This window comes from Manis pentadactyla, chromosome 5, assembly GCF_030020395.1.
Source record: "Manis pentadactyla isolate mManPen7 chromosome 5, mManPen7.hap1, whole genome shotgun sequence".
Classification (NCBI taxonomy): Eukaryota; Metazoa; Chordata; class Mammalia; order Pholidota; family Manidae; genus Manis; species Manis pentadactyla.
Genome location: NC_080023.1, coordinates 165,474,644 through 165,502,531, shown reverse-complemented (window position 1 = coordinate 165,502,531; position 27,888 = coordinate 165,474,644). Strand labels below are relative to the sequence as shown.

The 27,888-nt window shown below is 44.9% G+C and overlaps 1 protein-coding gene across 2 annotated transcripts in view; it reads left to right on the top strand.

Moving 5' to 3' along the window:
• Positions 1-27,888, top strand: part of SLC13A3 (solute carrier family 13 member 3) — a 63,419-nt gene that overhangs the window by 31,920 nt on the left and 3,611 nt on the right. The window contains exons 5-12 of one of the 2 annotated variants that reach the window (XM_036902096.2): positions 781-966; positions 3,124-3,249; positions 5,981-6,076; positions 7,031-7,135; positions 9,589-9,686; positions 14,672-14,784; positions 24,660-24,821; positions 26,637-26,774. In XM_036902096.2, coding sequence (XP_036757991.2) covers positions 781-966; positions 3,124-3,249; positions 5,981-6,076; positions 7,031-7,135; positions 9,589-9,686; positions 14,672-14,784; positions 24,660-24,821; positions 26,637-26,774 — 1,024 coding nt within the window. The remainder of the gene's footprint in view (positions 1-780; positions 967-3,123; positions 3,250-5,980; positions 6,077-7,030; positions 7,136-9,588; positions 9,687-14,671; positions 14,785-24,659; positions 24,822-26,636; positions 26,775-27,888) is intronic. The other variant, XM_036902097.2, reaches the window with a different exon arrangement.

The following is a 27,888-nucleotide window of genomic DNA, read 5'->3' as shown; positions in this document are numbered from 1 at the left end:
TTAATGCTGCGGGCAATCCCCCTCCCATTTCCAAATTTTCCTCCAGATGACCCAAGTTTCCACCATTCATCCGCTTGGCTTAGATATGAACTAACACAGCCTCTTCAAACAATGCAGATGTGGAAAGGGCAGGGGAGTGCATTAAATCCTGGCGTGGTGAAGGGAAAGGAGGGGCAGGAAGACCAGCAGCACATGAAGTACACAATAGTCAAGGAGCAAAGGTGTGCCGACAGGCGTCCAGAGGCTCTAAAGACACAAGTGTCCTATGAGACAATAGCCATCTTTCTCACTTAGGAAGCATCTGCACATGGACGGCACAGTTAGTCTTTGGTGTCCTTTGTATGTGGCAGTGTAGTTAAGATTTTGGCCTTTGGAGCCATGCAGCCCTACCTTTGAGCCCTGGCACTGCTGCTTACCGGCTGTGTGACTTGGACAAGTCACTCAACCTTTCTGAGCCTCAAATTAATTTCACCTGCCAACTGAGCATGCTACTGGAGCCCACCACCAGGGTTATTTGAGATCAAATGAGATAATGTCGATGAAGCAGGTTGCCAGACCCTACATGCATGGGTGGTAGCACTTGTTATTGACAGCATTGTTATCTCGATTTAATAGTGATGGAGCAGCAGGGAGTGGGGTTGCTCATTTTTGGAGGTTTCTGATGCCTGTGCCAAAGGCCTTCCAGAAAGACCACTCAGCTTGGCCCAAGCCGTGCATTTCCCCATGAGGCCAGGAATTGTGAATGTCTTCCGAATGGCTTCTCTTTGGGTTTGTTTAAAGCAAAGGCTGCTCTGAGGAGGCAGAGGCTCCACTGGATCTCCTGGCAGACTCCAGGAAGGAAGAAGAATACCGCAAGAACATCTGGAAGGGCTTCCTCATCTGCATTCCCTACTCAGCCAGCATTGGGGGCACTGCCACCCTCACAGGCACGGCCCCCAACCTCATCCTGCTTGGCCAGCTCAAAAGGTAAAAGCAAGTGTCCTCGCCTGGCACTGGGATTTCTGCTCCTTCTCCCCGTGCCCCCTGCTTAATTCAATACTAAGGGAATGTGTATTGAGTGCCTTCTCTTGGCCAGGCTCGGGAGACCCAGTAACACACAAAACCCAGCAAAGTGTCCCTGCTCTGGGGAACTTCTGTTCCAGTGGGGGAGACAAGCAATAAAGGAAAAAGCAAATGAAGAAAGAGTATGTTGGTGTGATAAGTTATGAAATAAAATAAAGCAGGCTAGGGAGATGGAAGAGACAGGATGAATGTAATTTTTTATAGGCTGGTCAGGGATGTGGGACTTCATTTAATAGGGTGACATTTGAGCGGAGGCCTAGAGGTGAGGGAGTGCGCTCTGCGGACCCAGGAAGGAAGAGCGTAGCAGACAGAGAGGATGGCCCGCACAAAGGCGAAGGCGCAAAGACCAGCGAGCTGGCGCGCAGAGGCCAAGAGGAGTGCGGGAGGGGCCAGGTAAGAAGAGCCTGGACTAAGGCAGCCATGGAGCCCGGCTTTCCCTTCCCGTGAGATGGGTGGGGGTCAGGAGAAAGGTAAGAGAGAAGAGTGGCTATGACCCCTGCTTTAAAATCTAACCCCAGGGGAGGCGTTGGCGTGTCACTGTGATGTCTGGTGAGAAGGCCAGCAGTGGAGCAGGCTCTGTCAGGAGCTGAAGTCTCCCATCACTGAAACGGTCCAAACAGAGTCTGGGTGGTCATCTGTCAGGGCATGAGAATAACAGAGAAGGATTCTCAGGTGGGCTGACTTGTTGATTGCGTTATTTCAAGCCTCTTGGTTTGATGATTTTAAAATATTCCAGCGTTTCAAGATTCTAAGATTTTCAGATTCCAGGATTCTGAGAGGTAGAGTTTCTAAGATCCCTTTGCAGTGAGATGCATCATACGTTCATGTAATCTACATGATGCCAACGTAAGCATTTGGCAACATGTTCCCAAGTGCTGGCCAACTAATTTATCTGGTACTCAACCAAAGAATCAAGAACTTATCAGGATGGTGGAGGAAAAGCTGGCCATGTTGGTCTTCCTGAGAGAGGGTTTGGTTTACATAAATCAGCACTATACTTGCGGGTGATCAAAGTTATTTTCATGAGAAATTTTAAGAATACCCATGTTTTCCCTCATGGACTTATTTTGAAACCTCAACCCTCTCTTATATTCTCAAGTTCTAGAACCTTTTGATTTTAAGATTTGATGGTAGAAACCAGTGATTCTCACACATGGGTGCATGTTGGAGTTACCAGGGAAGGTAAAAAAAAATATTCCTGGGTCTCAGTTGCAGATTCTGATTCAGGAGGTGTGGGATGGGCACCAGGCATCAGTATTTTCCCAGTTCCTTTAAGCCCTCTGCAAATTCTGGTGTCTTTTCATCTCCATTCTTTGAGCAATGCCTGGCTGTGCCTGTGTCTTTTGGTAGCTCTTAGTTATCAGAGCCAGGATGGTCGTCCTTCAGATGTAGGACGGCTGGGTTAGGCCCTTCAGTCTTCGCAGTTAGAAGGCGGTGGGAGCAAAGGGACTCTCTGCTAGGAGGATGAAGCAGGGTGTTCAGCGTTAGGGCTGCAGCCCATCCTTGGGGCTGGACAGGAAAGACGTGGCTCCGGAGGCCTCAGGGGCAGGTCATGAGTTGGGGAATGGAGAGAAATGGGGGAAAGTTGCTGTTAAAGGGTCTTCAGGCTGCCTGTCCACCCTGATGTGAGCAAGACTTTGTTCCAACTTGAAAAGGAATTAGGGGAAATATGCTAGGACATAAGTAAATATGCCAAACTCCAAGGATTTTGAGTAAATTAGTTGCGAATTACATGCAAATAATATGCAATATTTAATTGCACAAGCTTGGACCTTCTGGTCTGGAAGGAGGGACTTTAAAGGATACAAAATAATAGGGGGTCTGGTTCTCTAGCTGAGAGCCTGGAGAGATGGGAAAATGGCTGCCCAGAGTGTCCCCCTTTGTCTTTGCCCCCCCAAATACATTTAATTAGTTTGCTCTGATTATGCATTATATAGGCACATGACAGAACCCTCAGAAAATAAGATACTTTCAACATCACTTAGTAGCACATGTAATATACATACATAATCCATCGGCGTGGCTGACCTCGGCTGGCTCTCACCTCCCTCCTCTCTCCAGTTTCTTCCCACAGTGCGATGTGGTGAACTTCGGCTCCTGGTTCATTTTCGCCTTCCCTCTCATGCTGCTGTTCCTGCTGGTGGGCTGGCTCTGGATCTCCTTCCTGTACGGGGGAATGACCCTCAGGTACCCCTCGTGTTTTACTTGAACTCTGAGCCAGCCTGAGCTGCGCTGGAGTCTCCCAGGTTCCTTCTTCCCGGAGAGTGGCCTTCCTGATTCTCAGTCTCCTTCGATGGAAACTGAGGCTTGTCGTCGTATTCTCGTGTTGTCTTCTCACACAGTGGCTGTGGTAGACTTCACCTCCCAGGGGCGTGAGGACTGAGGGTGGTGTGTGACCTGCCTGCTCCCCCGAGACCCTCAGTTACTGTCACCCATCATCCATAATACTAATGGCATTGTCTTTTAAGTAAACACTCATACCAGAGGAGAAGGAAGTGTAGTCTCCCATTTTATGGGGCCCCAGTTCAGGAGATAATTTGGGGTGGCATGAGGACAAAGTATTAAACAACATCGACTCACAGAGAGAGAGAAATCATCCTTTCACAACTCTTAAAGAATCAGGAAAGTCTCCGTTGGGAGGTGGAGAAACACGAACACCTCTCTGACATTTCCAAACCAGCTTTTCAAACAAAGAAAGAGCCCGCCTCAGTTTCAGAGACTTCAGCCAGCACGGGTGTCTAAACAGCATGTCATAATCTTTTTTTGCTTTCATGTTTCTGTTTACTTTCTACTTATGACAAATGATTCTTGTTTTCTATTTATGAGAGTGATATGAAGTTTTCTGTTCAAATACATTTGTTTAATTAAAATGATGAGTCTATTTGGAGGAACATATTTAGGCAAATATGAGCTGGATGGTACGTGGATACAGGAATACTGGTGAAGGTAGGTTTGAATGCCTCCAGTCTGGGGAATAATACAACAGGACCTGCAGCTCAGGGCAAGGGTTAGAGGCCAGGGATACTGCTGAACATCCTACTGGTATGCAAGTCAACCCCTCCAACAAAGAATAAGCCCACCTCAACTCAAAAAAATGAGCTCACCCCGACGTGTTCATAGGTTGAGAAATTCTGGGCTACATCATTGAGGGTCTTGCAGGAGTTTGATCTTCACACAAAAGAGTCACTGGGAGGTGGGTTTTTTTTCTGGAATATTCATTTGCTTATTTAATTTGCATAAGCAACACACACACATGGTTCAAAAAATGGTTCAATACAAAGAGGTATGCAGTGAGACTTCTCAACCACACCTTCATTTACCAATTTACCGGGTATCCACTTTTATTGATTTTTGGGGGAATCTTCCAGAGGTTCCTTAAGCAAACACACAGACACAGTGTATTTTCTGGTGACTGGTCTCCCTGGCAGCTACCTTTTGTACATTAACAGGTATTTTGGTAAGGTAAATTTCCATAGATGGGATACCTGGGTCAGAGAATAAACACATTTTATTTTAATGGGTATTATCAAGTCGTTCTCCATAGGAATTGAACTAATTTGTTCTTCCCGCTACAACATATGAGAGTGTCTGTTTCCATGCAGCAAAGTGGATTTTTGCCAATCTGATAAAAGAAAACAATCTGCATTTATTTTATTAAGAGTAATTTTGAGCAACTTTGGAGCAATAGGAAAAGTTTTTATATTTCCTGTGAATTGTTAATCTGTGTGTGTACATCCTTTGTGCATTTTCATATGCATTGTTGGTCTTAGTCTTATTGATTCCGAGTGTGCTCTTTTTATATTGAAAGATTAGTGCTTATTCTGCAAGATGAGTTGAAAATATTTTTTCCTGATTTGTTTTTTACTTTGTTTATGGTGCTTTCTTCCATGCAAAATTTTTAAAAATTTCGATGTAGATGAATTTATCAATCTTTTTTATATGGCTTCTGAATTTTCAATTACCATTAGAAAGATCCTCCCATCATAGGAGTCACAAAAGGAGAATTCCATGTTTTTTTCTAGTATTTTTTAAACTTTTTACATTTAAATCTTTCCTCTGTTTGGAGTTTACCCTTAGGGTGCCGTGTGAAGTTTGGATCCGATTTCATGTTTTTGTTTCAGAGGCCGACCCAGTTGTCCCAACACTATTTATTAATACAGAAAAGTTTTTAATTTTTATGAAGTCCAATTTCTCTGTCTTGGGTTGCTTGGGCTTCTGGCATTATATCTGAAAAAGAGTTACCTAATGCAAGGTCATGAAAATTTACCTTTATATTTTCTTCTAAAAATTTTATAGTCTAGCTCTTATATTTAGATCTCTGATCCATTTTGAGTTAAATTTTGTACATGGTGTTAGTTGGGGTCCACATTCATTCTGCACGTGGCTGTCCAGTTGTCCCAGCACCATTTGTTGAAAGGCTATCTTTTTGCCATTAAATGATCTTAGTACCCTTGTCAAAAATCAACTGACCATGAAAGTATTGGTTTATTTCTGGACTCTCACTTCCCTCCCACTGATCTACATGTCCAACACTATTGACGAAACAGCTCATCTCTTCTACACTAGTCTGAAATACCAACTTGATCGTAGACTGAATCGCCACTTATAATTGAGTCTATTTCTGGACATTCTCTTTTGTTCCATTGTCTCAACTATTTATTTATGCACCTTTTTGACCCCCTAAAGGGTTTTAAGCCTGGGAATCATATGATTGGATTCACATTTTTAAAAGACCATGCAGGTTCTAAGTGGGGAGAACAGATTTTAGAAAGGAAAGACAGAGGCAGGAAGAAGACCACTCAGCAGCAGGCTGCTGCAGGCTCCAGAACGGAGATAACGGGGCTTAGCAGGGTGGTGGTGGGAAGTCGCTCAGATCCACCGTGGCGGCTGCTCCTAACATCCCCACTTTCTGTTTCAGGAGCTGGAGGCGAAAGACACCTGAGCTCAGAACTAGTGCAGAAGATAGGGCTCGAGCTGTGATTCGGGAGGAATTCCAGAACCTGGGGCCCATCAAGTGCGTTGAAGTAGAGCTTCTGGGGGTGGGGAGAGGGCTGGGCACTGGGCTTTCAGAAGAGCTACCTCCTGGCCTCACCTTTACACCCCTGGAAGCTGTCCCAGGGGAATTTCAGGACCAATGGCCTGGGAGCCTGGAGATGGAGGGTAGGGGGTGGCTTACAGTCAGCCTCTTGCTCTGGTGCTGGGCTAGATACTCTGAGGACCCTCAGGGTGAACTTGGGGTGGGGACCTTCCACCTTCCCACCTGGCACATGGGATACCTGCCACTGCCTTGGGCAGCTTCCAGGACCTTGTTTAATGTATGTTTCCCATGTGGTGAAAATAACTAGGAGTAAGCAGGCCTGCACACAGGGGCTAGCTCTGCCACTAAATCCCGCTGCGGTTGGGCAAGGCACTTGCCCTATCTGGGCCCTGCTCCCAATCTGTGAAATGGGCAGTTGGGTAGATATTTGCTTCAATACTTGAGGATTCTCTGGCTACCTCTCTTCCTTGTCTGTGCCCTTTCTGTGCCTGCCCTTCTCCTTGTGTCTGTCTGTCCCCTTGTGTGTATATCTGTCTTCCTCTGTACGTATGATTGTTCCTCTCTCTTTCTCTCTCTCTGCCTACCTCTCTATTTCTGTCTGGCTGTTTCCTTTCTCTCTGCTTTTCTGACTCTGCTTTTCTTTTGCTCTTTCTTTCTCTCCTTAGGACCCTGGGAAACTCCTGGTGGGAATGATACAAATAGTTTGGGAGAGGGGGTTATTTGATGCTCAGAAAGGAACCTGGGGGAGTGTGGACAGTCTTCCCTTGCTCTGGGGACCTCCTGGGGAGCGAATTACTTCCCTCAGCTTCTCAGAGGCAGGGCCCTGGCCCAGTCACTCCCACCAGTGGTGCGGCCCCTTCCCAAGGCCCTCCAGTGCTGCGCTCCCCCGAAGCCCACAGTCACCGCGGTGCCTGCATGTCTGTGCCACAGGTTTGCCGAACAGGCCGTTTTCGTCCTTTTCTGCATGTTCGCCATCCTCCTCTTCTCCCGGGACCCGAAGTTCATCCCTGGCTGGGCCAGCTTCTTCACCCCTGGGTGAGACTCTGGGGACCCAGAGGGTGGGGTCCAACAGGGAGGATTCTGGGATGCACCCCTGGAGTTTGACAGGCAGAGAGGCTGGGGAGACCGGGGCTAGGTTTGCACCTCATGTCCCCTGTAATTATTAACAGCTCCTTCTTGTACTCTCAGAAGAGGTTAGGTTTGGATTTCAAAACATTTGGCTTCTCATTTTAAGAGCTTTGGCTTTGGAATCAGACAAAGCTAAGTCTGAATGCCATCATCTCTGCCACCTACAAACTGCAAAACCCTGAGCACATCATTCCTTCATTCATTCAGTCCCTCACTCAAGTAATCAACATTGAGTGCCTATGTGCAAAGTGTCATGCTAGATGCTGGGGACATAGCCAAAAACAAGTAGTTGGACAACAAAATAGCTGTAAATTGTGATGAGTGCAATGCAGGGAAAGTGAGAGGCTGAACAAGAAATGAGTGGAGTGGGGGCACTGACTGGGGTAGCTTGGGGAGGGAGCAAAGGCTGGGAAGGGGAGAGGTGAGGACTGGGGATGCGCTGGAAGCGTCTCCTGAGGTCCTGATATTAGGAACCCCCTTAGCACATTTGAAGAACTGGAAGATTCTTCCAGTGTGACCAAGGCCAGGCGGGGAGGGAGGACAGCAGGCAAGACGGGGCTGGAAGGGCAGGTGAGGGCCAGATGATGGAGGGTCTTACCAGATGCGTTAAGCATCTTGGTCTTTATATGGAGGTTAAGTTACTTAACCTTTCTGTGCCTAAGTTTCCTCATAAAATGCTATTGTAATAGTATACTTCTCATTGGATTATTCTGAGGATAAGTGTGTTAACACAAGTCAAGTGATTTGAATGGCACATTAGAAAGAACTCAATAAACTATTTGCTGTATTTATTAGGGAATGGATATTGGGGGCAAAAATATAAGTAGGGAGAATAGTTAGGAGCTGTAACACATCTAGATGACCCCTGTCATCTAGGACAAGGGTCAGCAAACCAAGGCTCATGGGCCAAATCCGGCTTGCCACTTGTTTTTGAATAGCTTTTACATTTTTAAATGGCTAGGGAGACATCAAAGAACAAATAATGTTTGTGATGCATAAAAATTAAATGAAATTCAAATGTCATTGTCTACAAATAAAGTTTTATTGGAACACAGCCATACCTGTTCATCTGTGCATTGTCTGTGACCGCTTTCCCACTGCAACATCAAAGTTGAGTCAGAGCAGAGACCATATGGCCTACAAAAAAATGTACTGTGTGGTCCTTTACAGGAGATATTTACTGACCTGTGGTCTAGAGGGAAGACTTCAATGGCTTGAATGAAAGTAGTAACACTGGAGATGGAACAGTCAAGATGTATTTCAAAGCTAGAAATGATAGGACTTGCTAACTGGGTTGGATTTAGGGGCGTAAAGGAAAGGAATACCTGCATGGATAGTGGCTAGCTGAAGAAAAGCATTCTTCAGGGGGTTGGGTATGGCTTAACAATTCCATTTTGAACGTGGTTTCGACTTATCAAGTCTAATATGTCTTCCAAATACTGCAATGGGCAGTTGGATGCACAAGTGTGGAGCTCAGAGGTGGTGTTAGGTTACAGATATAAGTCTGGGAGTCACTGTATAGATTTGGAAATTAAATCCATAGGAATCGATGGGCTCAGTTAGGGAAAGAATAAAGGGGGAGCATAGAGGACTCTAAGGAATCCCCACATTTAGGAGCTGGATAGAGGAGAATGAGCCCATTAGAGAAATGGAGAAGAAGCAGTCAGTGAGATAGGCAGAAAACCAGGAGCAATAGACTAGCAAAGGCCAAGAGAGGGGAGTGTTTTAAGAGTAAGTGGGCAACCATGTCCGATTCCAGTGTCAGTTAGAACATGATTAGATGGGGGACATGTCCTCTGGGTTTGGTGAAATCTGATTGCCATTAATACCATCCAATAGAATATGTAATGTGAATCACATATGTAGTTTTTAATTTTTTAGTAGCCACATTAAAAAAGCCCCACTCCCAGAGATGATCACAATTAATAATTTGTTGTGTAGTATGTCAGATACACACACACACACACATATATGTACACACACACACACACACAAGGCTCTCAGAGGAGCCTCAGTTTTGGTGACTCTTGTGGGCTCTGCAGACCCTAATATTTTGCGGCTTTCAGATTCTTATCCCTTTGGTCAAGTCCCTCTTTCTGTGGTCCTTGAATGGGGAGGATAAGCATTTGTTTGGCTCAACTAGCATCTAAACACCCCAGGGAGCTGTGGATTGAAGGTTTTTACATCCATGGGCAGTTGGATCCATGCTGAGTGCAGTACAGGGCGGAATCCAGGGGCTGCCAGCAATGTTCCCTTCACAGCAGGCCTAATTCCCTGCACAAATCCTTATTTGCAAATTTGCCAAACTTTGGCCTGCTGAGATGCCTGAGGTCACATGCTTTGGGGCCTTGTCATTGTAGGTTTCTTTCTGATGCTGTCACCGGTGTGGCCATTGTTACCATCTTGTTCTTCTTCCCATCTCAAAAGCCTTCTCTCAAGTGGTGGTTTGACTTTAAAGGTAAGGTGGTCAAGGCTGGGGTCACTGTGGGCTCAGTGAGGACTGTGGCCTCCAGCATGATAACCAGTGGCCTGGGGCGGGTCATACACCTGGGACCTGACAGCCCCAGTGTACTAACCACGTGGCCCTTCTGCTTCCCATTTCCCTGTCTGAGCAGTTCCTGGTCTGGACACTTAAGGCCGACAGTCCAGGGCAAGGGTTAGCGGCCACAGTTCACTAGCCAAACACAGCCAGCTGTCCGTTTTTGTACAGCCTATGAGCTAAGAATGGCTTTCATATTTTTAAATGATTGAAAAAAAAAGTTTTTGTGACACATGAATATTATATGAAATTCAAATTTCAATGTCCATAAATAAAGTTTTTAATTTCTTCACTAAGAAATTTGTGGACATTTATTTCTTTAGTTGTGTAAGTTCCTACATAATAGTCCTGATTTTGCCTCCTGGCTCACCATAACTGGAAATATTTACTTTCTGACCTTTTACAGAAAAGCTTTGCTACCCCTTGTCCCAAGGCAGGAGCTGGCAACCCTAAGAGGTCAGACATGAAAATCTCAAACTGGGCTTAAATGAATAGGACATGGTTGGGAACTGAGGCAAAGCTGTCTAAAGGCATTCAAATTCAGTTTAAAATGACCACCGAGTCCTCCTAGCCAGAACATCTGTAGGCTGGCCTCCAGATGGCCACTTTGCGACCCCATGGGGGTTCCAGCAGGTGTCTACCAGAGGAGGTGCCAACACCTGCCACCTGGGACAGAGGCTGCCCTGGCAGAGCTCCATCTGGGGCAGGGGGATGAGCCCCATACCAGGAGTCGGGAAATAGGGACATAATCTACTTTCTACTATTGGAAAGAAATCGAGTAGTAGGTGGGATGGCTAGAGGGGGGTTTGAGTGCCGGGAGCACAATGTAAGGATCAGTAAGAAGACGGTTTCCCAGGGGCCCTTAAACAGTTATGACAGCAGAGGGGGACCCTGACAGGTGGGCACTGGGTCCCAGGAGGCGAAGCTGTGGGCTTTGGGAGCCCACGGTTGACAGGTTCAGTTATTCCCTCCAGCTCTGCTTTTCCGCTCGCTTCCAGCAGCCTTTCCTCGTCATCCGCTCCGCGGACCATTTCTTGGTCTGTCCATAGTTTCTACTGCCTCTTAGCTTGCGCATCCTTGTAGCTTCTGCTTCACGATATTCCTGCTTTCTGTGACTCCTGGCGCCTCCTAGCGCCCCCTCCCTGGTACTGCCACTCCGCAGCTCCCCTTCTGTCCCTTGGCACCTCCTGCCTCCTCAGAGCTCCTCCTCAGCTTCACAGCGCACTCCCTCCCGGTGCCTGTCTCCGCCCCAGAGCCTCTGCCGCCTCCTCATGGCCTTTGCTTCCTCGCAGTTTTGCTTCCTCCTAGTACCTGTTTCCTCAGAATTTCTGTTTCCTCACAGGACTCCAGCCCACTCATGGCCCTCCTAGATCATATGGCCTCTCTGTCTGCTTTTTCAATTTTAGTTATCACTTCTCTTCAGTCAGTTCTCTCCTTCCCACCGATGCTTCTGAGACGAAAAATAGGGTTGGTCCAGCTTGTTCTTCTTTGGGGAGGACTTCTCCCTCCGGGCTTCCTTGTAGCCTCCCAGATTCCTGGCCAGCCTGTGGACTGGCTGCCTTGATCAGCCCCACCCGTGCTCCTGTCACCTGTGGGTGGGCTCGTAAGGTCCTGAGCTTCCTCTCAGCCAGGGCTGTGGGCAGGGCTGTGACAACGTGTGGCATCCCAGCTCTGTTACTAATTTGCTGGGTGACCTTGAGTAAATTCCTGTATTCTCTGGGCCTTGCTTTTCTACTTAAAAAGTGAGTGGGTCCCTTGGCTTTAGTAGTTCTCTAGAACAGGGGCTGCAGACTCGAAGCCTGCAGGGAGGTAGCCTCTATGCACACCGCTGATTGGGTGCAGGAAATGTGTTTCATGAAGCACGGCCCTCCCTCGGTCTGTCCATCTTTCTTTTCACATTTTTGAAACAGAGAAGCGTTTCTGTATTATAAGGAAAGCAGCAGCCATGATGGTAATAAGTGGCAGGACTCTCAGTGATGGGGTACAGTGGGGTCTGCAGAAAACTGGCAAACCAAGGCTCCAACAAAGGGGGCAGCTTTTGCTCAGTTTTCACCGATTCTCACCACGCAGAAAAGCAGGACTAGTTTTTTGCCAAACTTGATGTTTCAAAAGCAGCAACAAATGTGGAATTTCATGAACTCTCCCTGACTCTAAATATTGGTAACTAATTTGAACCAAAAACCAAATACTGTGTGGGCCAACAGCAGTAGGGTAAAACCCATGGGTGTGCCGGGTCTGTCCATGGGGGTTAGCAGACCACTTTGGCTGAGCGTTCTTTGAGCTGAAGCTTCTCGGGCCGCCTGGCGGGTGGGGAGGGGAGGCTCGCGGGCCCTGCCTGTCCTTTGCGGGCCTGTGCAGGTCCAGCTGAAATAACACTCTCAGGTACTCAGCACTCAGGACTTAAAATGCGGCCTTACAGAGTGGTTTCCATGGAGAGAAAGTGACTTGATCAAACCCACCCAGCTAGTTAAAAAAAGATAGGATGTGGGACCCAGGCATCCAGGCCAACCTTAGTTTCCTTATCATACCCACTGTCTTCCATTCTTATGTGGGTCTGAGTTGCACTTGCATTTCCCTCCCTTTACGGTCATTCAGCAAATACTGATGCAGTACCTACTGTGCGCAGGCACTGTGCTTGCACATGACGAAGGTGATGATTGCTTCCACTTCCCCAACTCTTCCTCCAGATCACACGTGGCTCACTCCATTCCCTCCATTCAGACTCCATCCAAATGTCCCCTCCCCACCCAGAAGCCTTCCCTGACCACAGTGTCTAGAAAAGCACCCCTCCTTTGGCACTCTCCACCCCTTTTCCCTCTCTTCTTTCTCTTCATAGCACACAAAATTTCCTGACATTATATAATTAGTGGTTTATCACCTGCCTCCCTTCCTGGGATGTAAGTTCTCCAAGGGGAGAGATTTTTTTTCTGCTTTGGCCACGTCTGAATCCCCAGTGCTTAGAGGAGTGCTTGATACCTGGTAGGTCACTATCTGTTAAATGAAGGATTCAGGACTTGCTCTGGACCACGCCCTGTGCTGAGCCCTTTGCACACATGGGCCCATTTCGCCTTCCCAGCAGGACTCAGAGGAGGTGCCATTGCTCCCTTTTGCAGATGAGGACATTGAGACTCAGAGAGGGAGTCACTAGCCCAAGTCAATAGCTGAACAGCAGAGCTAGGATTCAAATCTGGTGCATCTTCAAAGCCTGTGCTTTGAGCCACTACTCTAGACAGCTGGTGGGCATAAAGTAGAGCCAGAAGTGAGAATTCACATAGAGACTGTGCTTGTAAGAAATACCATCAAGAGCATGGCTGGATGGGAAAATAATAAAGAGAGGAACAGCTAAGGTTAATTGAGTGCTTCCTGTGCGGCAGGCATCCTCATAAGCACTCACTATTAACTCATTTAATGTGCATTGTATTATACCCAAGGTCAGGGCCTCCTCCCTCCTCGCCTCACCCTTACCTACCGTGTTGGGCAAGTTACTACTTTTTCAGACCTTGGCTGCCTCTTTAATGACTTATATTTTACCACCTAAAGGCAGAGAGGGCTGGACCTCCTGACATCTCCAGCAACCTCTTCCAGTTCTGGGCTTAATTGCATGTTACATTTGACCCAAGAATCCCTCTGCAGTGTGTAGCCTCTGAACCGCATGTATACACCTATGGACTGCATGCTAACTAGCAGATGGACTTTATTAAGTTACTTTCATTGCCTTTCTTCCTGACTACAAACTTTCATTTTAGATAACCACTGTGTACAATGTGGAAAAAAGCTGAAAAGGAGAAACAAAATATCAATGGCTGCATGACCAGGAATTGTCCTGGGAGGTGGGGCACTGCCTTAAGTGGCCAGACTTGAACCCCTGCCTCCCTGGCAGACTGCAAGGAAAAGCTCCCTTTCAAGAGTGTTTACTCTGCACCAGGCATTGGGTTTAGCCTGCCATGTAATTAGTTGGCAGGTATTTATGGAGTGAACACCAGGGACCAGGCAGTGACTCTGGGATACAGTCATTACCTAAACAGAAATGTTCCTCTTCCCCAGCTGCTCCATCATCGCCTCAGGGCCCACTAGGACCCACCCAGCACTACTGCTGTGCCATGTGTGTGTCCTTTGAGGAAAGGGGGCATGCAGTGAGCCAAGGTCCAGGAGGGTGTGTCCCCAGGCCTGTGCTGCCAGTGCAGGGGGTCCAGCTCTGGCCTGTCCCCGTCACTGCCTTGTGAATAGGCTTTTGAGGGAGCTCTGCCCCACGTGGTCGGCCCATTCCGGTAGGTTTTGTCTATGGCTCCTTTCATGCTACAGTGGCAGCCCAGTTGCAACAGAGGCCACAAAGCTGGAATTATCCACCCTCTGACCCTGTACAGGAAAAGTTTGTTGACACCCCATTCTAACCACTGCTGCTTTGGAGGAAATAAAAACCATCCCATAATCCCATGAGCCAAAGATACCCTTAATTTCTCTTTTCCCAAGTTTCCTTCCTCTTTTTTTCCTCTTTGTACACATTCAATGACATAAAGAGCCTTTTCCCCTGTAAACGAGGGTGAAAGTAGCATCTACCCCGAGGGCAGTCGTGAGGGTTAAAGGGGGTCCTGCATGTGGAATGCCGGTTCGGGAGACGCTCAAGCTGTGGAGCCGTGACAGTTACTTTGATGCTGAGTACAGCAGACACCCCATCATGCTGAGTGTGGATTTCAATCCCTAATGCTCCAAGGTCAGGTGCTGGAGCTAGACTGTGGCTTCCTGAAGACCCCTGCCCCTACCCCACCAGTGCTCCCACAGAGATGGGGCTCTGGGGGCTGGTGGCCCCTCCTCAGGCTGAGTGCCCTGAGTGTGCGTGGGGTCCCCCTCTCTACCCAGAGAGGCGGGTGTCCCCTTCTCAGGCTGAGTGTCTTCTTCCCACCCAGCTCCCAACACAGAGACAGAGCCCTTGCTGACGTGGAAGAAAGCCCAGGACATGGTGCCCTGGAACATCATCCTTCTCCTGGGAGGGGGCTTCGCCATGGCCAAAGGCTGTGAGGTAAGAGCAGCAGGGGGCCCGCAGGCCCAGGGAGGTGTGCATGAGCCCCAGTCCCAGCTGCAGGCTCAGGGTCTGAGTGGGCAGACACAGACCCTGCAGGCACCACCAGGTCCCTCGTCTGCCAGATGGAGATGATCACAGTTCCCAGCTCTGAGCTCCATACTGAGCACCTCCTGAGGAGAGGGAGAGGGGTAAGGCATGCTCTGGGCCCTCAAGATGCTCATGATGAACATAACACTAATACTGCTGCTAAAAACATCATGACTCAAGTGAGGGTTCTGTGCGCACAGTTGCAACAGAGGCCACAAAGCCGCACAGTTCATCTGTAAAATGGGAGTAATAATGGTGTCCATCTCATAAATTTGTTACAATTATTAAATGAGTCACTATATGTGGAGAACTTAGAACACAGCCAGACATGGTTGTTATGTCGGTGGGGAAAAGGGGACATCAAAATCAAGGATGACATGGAAGTTCTTACCCTGAGCAACTCAGTGAGAATGGTTCCATTTACCAAAATGATATGAACCTCGCCTGACTCTGAGGCTGGGACGAGAGGAGATGACTCCACACCACAGATGCTTCCCTGAACTCAGAGCGTAGTGGAAAAAGCCTGCCTCTCAGTGGGGTCTGGACTGCAGGGCTGCTGAGCATGCTGGGAGACCAGTCTGGCTCCTGGCCCAGCCCTGGGCAGAGCCACCAGTGTTTCTGCTCAACAAAGGTTTTGTGTGGCTGCTGCCTCCTCCCCTCAAGCCCTGCTGGTACCATCTCCTTCCCAGGCAGGGTATTGTGCCCCAGGATGGGCCAGAGTGCTCGCAGCACATCCCGCTTCCTAGGTCCTGACCAGGCCACAGCCAGACCTCCTGGGGCTTGGAGGTCCTTGGATGGGGATTAGGGTGAGCCTGGATGTGTGGACTCCCAAATGCTGGTTCCGAAGGGCTGGAAGCAGACCCCAGTACTTGCTCTGAGGCTGGGGAACTTGTTTAAATCCACTTAGTGTCCTTACTGCAGTTTTCTCTTGCTGCCCAGACTCCCCATATATTTAGACTTTAGTCTGAAGGCTTTACTTGGCCTGCATGCAAGGCTCAGCATGGCCTGTCCACTGTCCACCTCCATGATGTCAGCTCCTACCTCTCCCCTCCTTGGCTCTCCTCCACTCCCACTGGCCCCATAACATTCCTCAGCCACACTAGACTCATTTGCACCTCAGGACCTTTGCATCTGCTTTCTCTCTGTCTAATGCTCTTCCCTGAGATCTTGGAGTCCTCACCCTTCAGGTCTCAGCTCCAAGGTCACCAATTCAGAGCAGCCTTCCCCAGCCACCATATCTAAAGTAGCCTTCCCCCACAGTCACTCCCTTTATTACCACCCTGTTTATTTCCTTTATACCATATCTACCCCCCAAATTATCCTGTTTATTTGTTTGTTTATTGGTATCTTCCTCACTAGAGTGTAAACTCCATGTGGGCAGGGATCATATTTGCCTTATCCACCACTTTTTGTTGACCACATATGCTACATAATGTGTTCAATAAATGTTTGCTGAGCATGACCTATACGATAGGCTGTCTTGAGGATTGATAACATGGAAATGAATGTATGGGAAGTGCCTAGCAGAGGACTGATACATACCAGGTGCTGAACCCAGGAACCCTATCAACCTCACTACTTTTATTGTATTATAATTTTACTATCTCATGGATAAAAAGTGGTCTTACTCTAGCACCTCCACGTATCTCCCATTTACTCTCCAGCACAACAAACTTTTGAAGCTACAGGAGCTTGATATCAGATCAGAGTGGAGTTAACCATGTAGGCAAGTGAAAACGTGTATTCTCTCCCCATCCCACATTTTCTACTGGAAAGTCATTATTCTTATTCTAATTCTCATCATTATCACATCATTTTATTGGAGAGAGAGCCTAAGGAAGTAACAGCTGGATTCTAAGCTCATAATTCTAACCCTAGGGTAAGTTATTTCACTTCTCTGGGCAAATCACAACCTCTTTGTACCTCAGTTTCCTCGGCCATAAAAGTGGAGATAATTATACTACTTACTTCAAGGGGTTGTTAGGGAGATAAAATAAGTTAATTTTAGCAAAGTACTTAAAAGAGAGCCCAGCACTGAGTAAACACTATATTGTTTGCTAAATTAAATAAATAATGATAAATCATATTTGGTGCTTACTATGTACAGGAACTGTTTTTGTGTGCACTCATTTAATCCTTACCACAACCCCTTGAAGAAATCAGGGAACAGAGATGTTCATTAACTGCCCAATGTCCCACAGCTTGTAAGCAGTACAATAGTTTGAGTGGTCATACATGTACATGAAGCCTTCTCTTTTTCCTTTCCTTTAATCAAATTCACTGGTTCTCTCTACCTAAGAATTATTTATGCAGAGTTGTATACACACAGGTGAGCCTCCTGTGTTTTATGAGGCTTTTAACAGGTTTTCAAATGCATTTTCTATTGAGACTTTGATTTTAAATATTTAACTTATACCATAACACCTTGCTTATCATATGTGACCCTACAAGACAGCAAAGAGAGGACTTGGTTGAAACAGGAAAGGAGGAGGAAGAGGGGCGTCAGCCAGCCAGCTCTTCCTCCCCCTCCCACCTTGCAACACGGCCTTAGGCATCTCTTGAAATCGTTGGCGGCCAGAAGGAACACAGCAGTTTGGCAACACTGCCCAGGGGGATTTCTGAGTCTTCCGCCACCCCTGGTGTCTCATGACTTGATGCCAGTGACGACAGATGGCCTGCGCAGGGCACTTACACATGCCCAGGCATTTCTGAGTGCTTTCTAAATGAACTCCTTTTCTCCCAACTATAGCTCTTCAGGACAGGCACTATTATATCCTGGTTTAGAGATAAAGCCACAGAGAGGTGAAGTCACTGGCCCAGGATGATATAGCTAGAAAGGTTCCAGAGCCCTTTCTCTCCATCCTCTAGCCATTCTGCCCCCAACTTGGGCTGTTGCTACTCCAAAGACCCTAAAACTCTATGGGACTATGTTTCCAAGAAAACGGAGTTCTCAGTTCCTAAGGGAATGGTATAGGGCAGGTGAAGCCCATCAGAGTCCCCCAGACAACCCGGCAGCTGGCGGTTCTCCTCCCTCATGAAGCTGCCAGACCTCCCTCGAGCTGCTGAAGCTGAGCCCGGACCTGAGCATGCTGGGACACCAGCCGGGCAGAGGCCAAGCTCCTGGGAAGCTCTTGGCTTCTCATTCATCTTAGTCATTAATATTCCCTCTGTCCAGCCCCTCTCCGTTCAACTGCGCACACGGCTCTCAGTCTCTTTGCCAGAGCTGTGGCCTCTGGGGAAAACTGGTGGCCCCATTCTTCCCTTTGCAGGGTCCCCTGCAGAGGCTGGCTGGGCCTCAGCTCTGCCATGTGCCATCATTTCTAGGCTATCAGACAAACCATGCAGATGTAAAAGGAGCACCTTCATTTTTACAAAATCTCTCCTAGAGAAAAAGATTTTTAAGCACTTATTTGTTCATTGAACGTAACTTTTTTTTTAATTAAAGTATCATTGATTTACAATCTTATGTTGGTTTCCAATATACAGCACAGTGGTTCAACAATTACCCATATTATTAAATCCCCCTCCCCCTTGTTAACCACCAGCCCTTTCTTGGTGTCTGTGAGTCTATTGCTGTTTTATTCCTTCTATTTTGCTTTGTTTTTATACTCCACAAATAAGTCAAATCATTTGGTATTTGTCTTTCTCCACCTGGCTTATTTCACTGAGCATAATACCCTCTAGATCCATCCATGTTGTAGCAAATGGCAGGATTTCTTTTCTTTTTATGGCTGAATAGTATCCCATTGTGTGTATGTACCACATATGGACACTTTAGTTGCTTCCATATCTTGGCTATTGTAGATACTGCAGCAATAAACATAGGGGTACATGTGTCTTTTCAAATCAGGAATTTTGTTTTCTTCAGGTCAATTCCTAGGAGTGAACTTACTGGGTCAAATGGTATTTCTATATTTAGCTTTTTGAGGAACCTCCATATTGCTTTCCACAATGGTTGCACCAATTTACATTCCCACCAACAGTGTAGGAGGGTTCCCCTTTCTCCACATCCTCGCCAGCATTTGTTGTTCCTTGTCTTTTGGATGGTAGCCATCCTAACTAGTGTGTAGTGATATCTTAGTGTGGTTTTAATTTGCATTTCCCTGATGATTAGTGATGTAGAGCATCTTTTCACATGCTGTTGGCCATTTGTATTTCTTTTTTGGAGAAGTGTCTGTTCAGGTCCTCCACTAATTTTTTAACCAGGTTATTTGTTTTTTGGACGTTGAGGCATATGAGTTCTTTATATATTTTGGATACTAACTCCTTGTCAGATGAGTCATTTAAGAATATATTCTTCCATACCATAAGATGCCTTTTTGTTCTACTGATGATGTCCTTTGCTGTACAGAACCTTTTTAGTTTGGTGTAGTACCATTGTTCATTTTTTATTTTGTTTCTCTTGCCTGAAGAGATATGTCCAGGAAAAAGTTGCTCATGCTTCTAGTCAAGAGATTTTTGCCTCTGTTTTCTTCTAAGAGTTTTATGATTTAATGACTTAACACTCAGGTCTTTGATCCATTTCACATTTACTTTCATATGTGGACTTAGACAATAATCCAGATTCATTCTCTTATATGTAATTGTCCAGTTTTTCCAATACCAGTTGTTGAAGAGCTGTCTCTTCCCCATCATATATTCATGCTCCTTTATCATATATTAATTGGCAATATATGTGTGGGTTTATATCTGGGCTCTCTATTCTGTTCCATTGATCTGTGGGTCCGTTCTTGTGCCAGTACCAAATTATTTTGATTACTGTGGCTTTTTAGTAGAGCTTGAAGTCAGGGAGTGCAAATCCTCCCAGCTTTGTTCTTCTTTCTCAGGATTGCTTTGGCTATTCAGAACCTTTTGTGGTTCCATATGAATTTTAGAACTATTTGTTCTAGTTCATTAAAGAATGCTGTTGGTATTTTGATAAGGATTACATTGAATCTGTAAATTGCTTTGGGCAGGTTGGCCATTTTGACAATATTAATTCTTCCTATCCATGAGCACAGGATAGATTTCCATTTATTGGTGTTTCTTTAATTTCTCTCATGAGTGTCTTATAATTTTCAGAGTAAAGGTCTTTCACCTCCTTGGTTAGGTATATTCATAGGCATTTTATTCTTTTTGATGCAATTGCAAATGGAGTTGTTCTCCTGATTTCTCTTTCTGATAGTTTGTTGTGAGTATATAAGAATGAGACAGATTTCTGTGTATTAATTTTGTATCTTGCAACTTTGCTGAATTCAGTTATTAGTTCTAATAGTTTTTGGTGGATTCTTTAGGGTTTTCTATGCATAATACGTCATCTGCAAGCAGTGAGAGTTTAACTTCCTCTTTACCAATTTGGATGCCTTTTATCTCTTTGTGTTGTCTGATTGCTATGGCTAAGCCCACCAGTACTATGTTGAATAAAAGTGGTGAGAGTGGGCATCCTTGTCTTGTTTCTGATCTTAGAGGAAAAGCTTTCAACTTTTCACTATTAAGTATGATGTTGGCTGTGGGTTTATCATATATGGCCTTTATTATTTTGAGCTACATACCCTCTATACCCATTTTGTTAAGTTTTTATCATGAATGTATGTTGAATTTTGTCAAATGCTTTTTCAGCATCTGTTGAGATAATCATGTGATTTTTGTCCTTCTTTTTGTTAATGTGATGTATGATATTGATTGATTTCCAAATATTGTACCATCCTTTCATCCCTGAAATAAATCCCATTTGGTCATGATGGAGGTTTTTGATATATTTTTTAATTTGGTTTATTAATATTTTGTTGAGGACTTTTGCATCTATGTTCAGCAGAGATATTGGTATATAATCTTCTTTTTTCATGGTGTCTTTGTCTGGTTTTGGTATTAGAGTGATGCTGACCTCATAGAATGAGTTTGGAAGTATTCTCTCCTCTTCTACATTTTGGAATACTTAAGAAGGTTGGGTATTAGCTCTTCTTTAAATGTTTGATAAAATTCAACCATGAAGCCATCTAGACCTGGAGTTTTGTTTTTAGGTACTTTTTTGATTACCAATTTGATTTCACTGCTGCTAATTGGTCTGTTCAGATTTTCTGTTTCTTCCTGGGTCAGTCTTGGAAGGTTGTATTTTTCTAGAATGTTATCCATTTCTTTTAGGTTATCCAATTTATTGGTATATATTTTTTCATAGTATTCTCTAATAATTCTTTGTATTTCTGTGGTATCCATTGCAATTATTCCTTCTTCATTTCAATTTTGTTTATGTGTGTGCACTCTCCTTTTTCTTGATAAGTCTGGCTAAGAGTTTATCTCTTTTGTTTATTTTCTCAAGAACCAGCTCCTGGTTTCATTGATTTTTTTCTATTGTTTTATTCTTCTCTATTTAATGTGTTTCTGCTGAATCTTTATTATGTCCCTCCTTTTACTAACTTTGGGTTTCATTTGTTCTTTTTCTAGTTTCTTTAATTGTGAGTTTAGACTATTTATTTGGGATTGTTCTTGGTTTTTGAGGTAAGCCTGCATTGCTATGTACTTTCCTCTTAGAACTGCCTTCGCTGTGTCCCACAGATTTTTGTGATGTTGTTTTGTTGTTTTCATTTGTCTCCATATATTGCTTGATCTCTGTTTTAATTTGGTCTTTGATCAATTGATTATTTAGAAGTATGTTGTTTAGCCTCCATGTGTTTGTAGGCTTTATTGTTTTCTTTGTGTAATTTATTTCTAGTTTCATACCATTATGGTTTGAGAAGCTGCTTGATACAATTTCATTCTTTTTTAATTTATTGAGGCTCTTTTTGTGGCCTAGTGTGTGATCTATTCTGGAAATTGTCCATGTACACTTGAAAAGAATGTGTATCCTGCTGCTTTTGGGTGGAATGTTCTGTAAATGTCTGTTAAGTCCATCTGAGCTAATGTATTGTTCAGTGCCTCTGTTTCCTCAGTTATTTTCTGTCTGGTTGATCTGTCTATTGATGTGAGTGATGTGTTAAAGTATCTTAAAATGAATGTGTTGCAGTCTATTTCTCCCTTTAATTCTGTTACCTTGTTTTACATGTTTAGATGCTCCTATATTGGGTGCATAGATATTTATAATGGTTATATCCTCTTGCTGGACTGACCCATTTATCATTATGTAATGTCCTTCTTTGTCTCTTATTACTTTCATTGTTTAAAATCTATTTTGTCTGATATAAAACTGCTACTCCTGCTTTTTTCTCCCTATTATTTGCATGAAATATCTTTTCCATCCCTTCACTTTTAATCTGTGTATGCCTTTGGGTCTGAAATGAGTCTCTTGTAGGCAGCATATAGATGGGTCTTGTTTTTTTATCCATTCAGTGACTCTATGTCTTTTGATTGGTGCATTCAGTCCATTTACATTTAGGGTGATTATGGATAGGTATGTACTTATTGCCATTTTATTAATTATTTTCTGGTTGTTTTTATCTCTTCTCTGTTCCTTGTTTCCTCTCTTATACTCTCATTATTTGATGGATTTCTTTAGCATTGTGATTGGATCTTTCTTTTCTATTCTTTTCTTTCTTTCTTTTTTCTTCTTTTTCTTTCTTTCTTCTTTCTCCTCTTTCTTTTTCTTCTTTTCTTTCTTTCTACTCTCTTCCTTTCTTTCTTCTCTCTTCCTTTCTTCTCTCTTTCTTTCTTCTTCCTTCTTTCCTTCCTTCCTTCCTCTTTTCTTTGTTTTCTTTGTGTATCTATTGTAGACTTTGGTTTTGTTGTTACTAAAGGTTCAAGGATAGCTTCCTTACTATATAACAGTCTATCTTAAATTGCTGATTACTCTTTTTCAAACACAATCTAAAGGTACTTTCTTCTTCTTCTTCCTCCTCCTCCATACTTTATGTATTAAATGTCATAATCTGCACTTTTTATGTATCCCTTGATTGACTTTATGAGTAGTTGATTTTGCTTCTTTTAATTTTGTACTTGCTTGGTAACTAATTGGTCTATTACCTCTATTGTGGGTTTATTTTCACTGGTGAAAGCTAGTTAGCCTTAGGAACATTTCCATCTACACCAGTCTTTTTAACATATCTTGTAGGGCTGGCTTAGCAGTAGTGAATTCCTTCAATTTTTGTTTATCTGAAAATTGTTTAATCCCTGCTTCAAATTTAAATGAAAATCTTGCCAGATAGAGGATTCTTGGTTGGAGGTATTCCTGTTTCATTATGTTAAATATATCATGCTACTCCTGAAGGTAACTTTTAAGTCAAATTCTAGGGACAGATGTATTATTTTATTTATGTAAAAGTAGTATACCATGTTCTAGAATCCATTATGAAACTTTAAGTTCTGCATTAGCAGTAAATTTTATTTAATTCATAAATTTATTTATTAATTATATATGTTTATTTAAGTTATCTATTAATTTATCTATTATATTATATATAAATAAGTCTATTTAATTTATCTATTAAATATAAAATACATTTATAAAATTTCTCTGATAAATAAGTGTATTGGTACCAGCAGATACCAAGTTGATAAAGGTCTATGGTAGACATACACTTGATTCTAAATGTCAGCAGACCAACCCAACTCTGCCTTTGATAAACATCTAAGCCTGTGGCTTTGTTATCTTGTTAAGAAAAAGACCTATAGGATGTGACCTGGTAGGTTTATTGCTATATTGCTGCACAGCACCACCATGGGATGGCATCAAGCTCAGTTTTGTACCTGCAGCTTTGCCTCTTTGGGCTCATACTGAAGGTACATTGGACTCTGGATGATTAAGGATACATTTGATAGCAGGAGGGTGGGGGTGGGCAGTACACACAGCATAGATTCATAAACAGAGTAACTCTGGGACAAGTCAGCAGAGAGAGCATGCAGATAATTCTGCAGCATTGATAGCAGGCAGGGTTGAGTCTGGAACCAGGGAGATGACAATCTAATCTGTCCTTTCTCTGTCCCGGAGGGCTGTGGTCAACTTTAGGCATTGCTCTACATTAAGAGGGATAGTGACAACTGGCATGTCCAGAGAAGGGTGCCCAGGAGACAGGGAGATTTTGCAGAAGCATGTTAGCTTATAGAAGTATACAACTCTAAGTGTGAAATACATCTCAGTCATGACTTTGGGGAGCCATGGACAAGTCACACGAACTGTCAGGCTCACTTTCTTCCTCTGTAACACTGGAATGAGTGTCTGCCATATGGGATGGTGGGGAGGAGTCGAGGAGGTAGTGCATGCAGGTGCCTGGCAACCTGTAAAGCCTCAATAATGGTGATTCTTATGATGACGAACGATAATACAAACGTGAACAATGTTAATATTTGTGTTATTATCATTGTAATGATCATCCTTGTTATCAACCATAAATGCCTTTATTACTGATAATCATATTAATAGGGTTGTATTTAACATATATCTGTTATGTTTTATATATGATATGTATATCATACATTTAATACATATTAATATATTATCATATAATTAAATATCAATAATGAGTATTTTGTACACATGATTATATCAATATTTTTGTAATTATTGCCCATGATTAGAGTAATGAAAAGATTTACCACTGCAGGTCCAGTTCCCCTCTCCCACTCAGGTTGGAGCTTAGAGGCCACTAGAACCAAAGAGAGTATTTGGGGATCCAGGGGTGTAGGTCCCGGGCCTGCAGAATATGGAGTAGAGAACAGTTCCCTGGGCAGGCCACTCCCCTCTCTGAACCTCAGTCTCCCTGACAGTGAAGGAGTATAGCTGTCATCGCTGCAGCTGATCTTAACCCTCCTCACTGGGCCCAGCCCTCGGGGTGGCAGTGGGGCTGTGAAGAGACGCCCTTGTCTCTTCCCGTCCGCAGGAGTCGGGGCTGTCGGCGTGGATCGGTGGGCAGCTGCACCCACTGGAGAACGTGCCGCCCATGCTGGCTGTGCTGCTCATCACTGTGGTCATCGCCTTCTTCACCGAGTTTGCAAGCAATACAGCCACTATCATCATCTTCTTGCCTGTCCTGGCGGAGCTGGTGAGAGTCCTGCTGGGGCGGGGTTGTGGGGGGAAGAGGAGCACCCGGGTCAGACATCTCTCTCCCCAGTGACCAGGAGCTCCATGGGGGGCTAAACAGGCGCTGCTTTCTTCTAAAACACTTGAAAGTATCAGAACCACAATTTTTTTTCAACTGATTCTTTTTTTCTTTAAGACATGAATAAACAGAGTAAATATTTTCAAAGTGCCCCAAATTCCTCTCTTTGGAGAGTTTTCTATGAAAATATAAATGATCAAATTTGAAATAAAAAGTAGAATATCCAAGTAGACAAATAGCCATAGAAGAAATTCTAATGGTAGGCAAAGTTCTAGCCTCCCTTGAAGACACAATTTCTCAGCAGTTTTGACATTTTGAGCCAGAGAATTCTCTGTTGCTTGGGGCCATCCTGTGTATTACAAGATGCTTAGCAGCATCCCTGGCCTCCACCCACTAGGCACCAGCAGCAGCCCCCTAAATCCTGATAATCAAAAATGTCTTCAGACTTTGCCAGTGTTTAGGGGTGGGGGGTGCAAAATCATCCCCAGTTGAGGACCACTGCTCTAAAACTCACCAGCCCCAGAGGGTTAGCTAGGTGGGAGCTAGCAAACCTTCAGGAAATAGATCCCAACATGCCCAAACTATTTCAGAGCACAGAAAGACAGAGGAAGCTATTCAATCCAGGTATAAGGTTAGCAAAAGCCCTGACACCAAAACTAAAGGAGAGCAAAGGAGAAAAAGTCATAACTCAATCTCACATGTGAGCAGACATGCAAATGGCAAAATGAATGCAGGATCACGTGGAAAGAACAATGCATCATCATCTAGTAGAGTCTCTACTAGGAATTCCAAATCTGACTGACATTAGAAGCTATCAATATAGTTTATATTTAAATAGATTAAAAAACCAATAGTTTTAGATTTTAATAGACACATTCTTCTGAATATTGCTTATCATCAAAATCAAAAGGTTTTACATAGGTGGGGGTGAATTTAGCACTTTCTAAGAAAATGTATATGCTTTGGATTACATAATAATCCCTAGAAGGGCCTAATGTGCTTCTTAAATAAAATGGTAGCAAGGAGATTGACACCAGTTGTAGGTGATATCATTTGCAAGAGGTGACAAACCTATGGCCCAATGACTTAGCCAAACTGAAGACACATTTGATCCACACAGTCTTAGAAATTTGGAAATGCTTGCCCACAGATGGAGATCTTGAGCCCTCTGTGCCTCGGAAGTCCAGTGAGGCCCCGACAAAAGGTGTCCGGAGTCCAGTTGTTTGGACTTCTAGGCTGAAAGAAGGACCAGGCAGGGGATTTATTATTTTAGAGCCGTGGTTCTCAACATGCGGTCCCTGGACCAGCAACATGAGTGTCACCTGGGAACCTGGGGCCACCCCAGACCTGCTGAATCAGAAGTGGGGCCAGCAATCTGTGTGTTAACCAGTCCTCCCAGTGATTATCATGAACTCTCAAGTTGGAGAAGGAGTGTTCTAGATAAATCCCCCCAGACCATCCTCCCCAGTGAACCTGCAGTGTAGCCCCAGAGAGTCACTAACCTGGGCGATGTTCTCTCCGTGTCTCCCTTGCTCTGGTTCTCTCCTTGTCCGTCCATCTCTACTCCTGCCTGTGGATCTGTGTTTCTGGCTGCATTTCTCTTTGTGTGTCTCTAAATCTGTCTTCTCGTTTCTCTTGTTCTCTGTCACTCTGCCAATTTCTGTCTATGTGTGGTCTGTGCTATTCCTCTGTGTCCATGACTTGTGGTCTTTCTGTATTTCCCTGTGTCTGGGTCTCTCCCCCGACTGCTGGGCCCAGGCCCTCCGCCTGAGAGTGCACCCCCTGTACCTGATGATTCCTGGCACAGTCGGCTGCTCCTACGCCTTCATGCTGCCAGTCTCTACGCCTCCCAACTCAATCGCCTTTGCCTCTGGACATTTGCTGGTCAAAGACATGGTGAGTCTGCGCATTTTCTAGCAGAGGCCTGGAGAGGCGGGTGGACACCAGGTGCGAGGCAGAGCATCTAGGCAGGACTGCTGCTGACCCATTACCATCCTCCAACTTCTGAACAGGTCATTCTCAGTGGGACCGGGAGTATACATCTTAGCAAACACTCCAGGATGATTCTTATGCTTAGACAATATCAGGAAACACTCCTTAGTGACTATGTTCCAAAGTTTGCTTCAGGGACAAGGGACTTCCCCAACTCTCTGGGCAGCGTTCTCCAGTCTGACTTTTTGGCCAACTGCTCCATGCTAAGAATCTTTAGAAGAGAGAAACAGCAGACCACACTGTAGGACTTACGGGGACCCTCCGTGCCCAGCCAGTTGGGGAGTGAGACAGAAGTGGAGGTCTGTGGCAGTGACGGTCCCCCCAGCTTTCAGCAGGCCTCAGCCATGGACTGTCACCCTGTCGCCCCTGCTCCCCTGCTGAACACACGCCTGCCTCCCTCCCTCCTGCCACTACTTCCCCCTCTACTGGCTGCCTGGGGTGTTTGTACAGTTGGCACTCAGGGAAGGCAAATCCTAAACTGGTATGATGAGAAGGGTGATCTGCTTAACCAATGCAGGTTTTCCAGACAGAGAGAACCAGCAAGATAAATGGAGAGACAGAGAAGAAAAACAAGAGTGAAAGGCAGAAAGTAATCACAGAGCAAACAGAGAGAAGATATGTAGGGAGACAGATGTTGATTCACATGTTCATTCATTCCTTGACAAGCATTTGTGGGTGATGCTATGCTCTGGGCACTGGGGTTACAGCCATGTGGCAGAGACGCAGATCCGGCCCCAAGGAGGTTACTTTCTATGAGGGAGTCAGACAGTCAACAAGTTAAGCTGATTTTTTTTTCCTTTAATGATGTAAATTTCCATATTGCTAGGTGCTCTGAAGGGAAGAAGGCATAGGGGACTAAAGAGGCTGACGGGGGGAGGGGGATCACATAGATGGGCAGCAGGTAAGGCTGAGGTGGTGGTATATGAACCGCTGAGACCTGAGTAACAAGAGGCAGCCGGCCTTTCAAAGACAGGGAGAGAGCACTCCAAGCAGAAGCCAGCCAGTGCAAAGGCCCGGA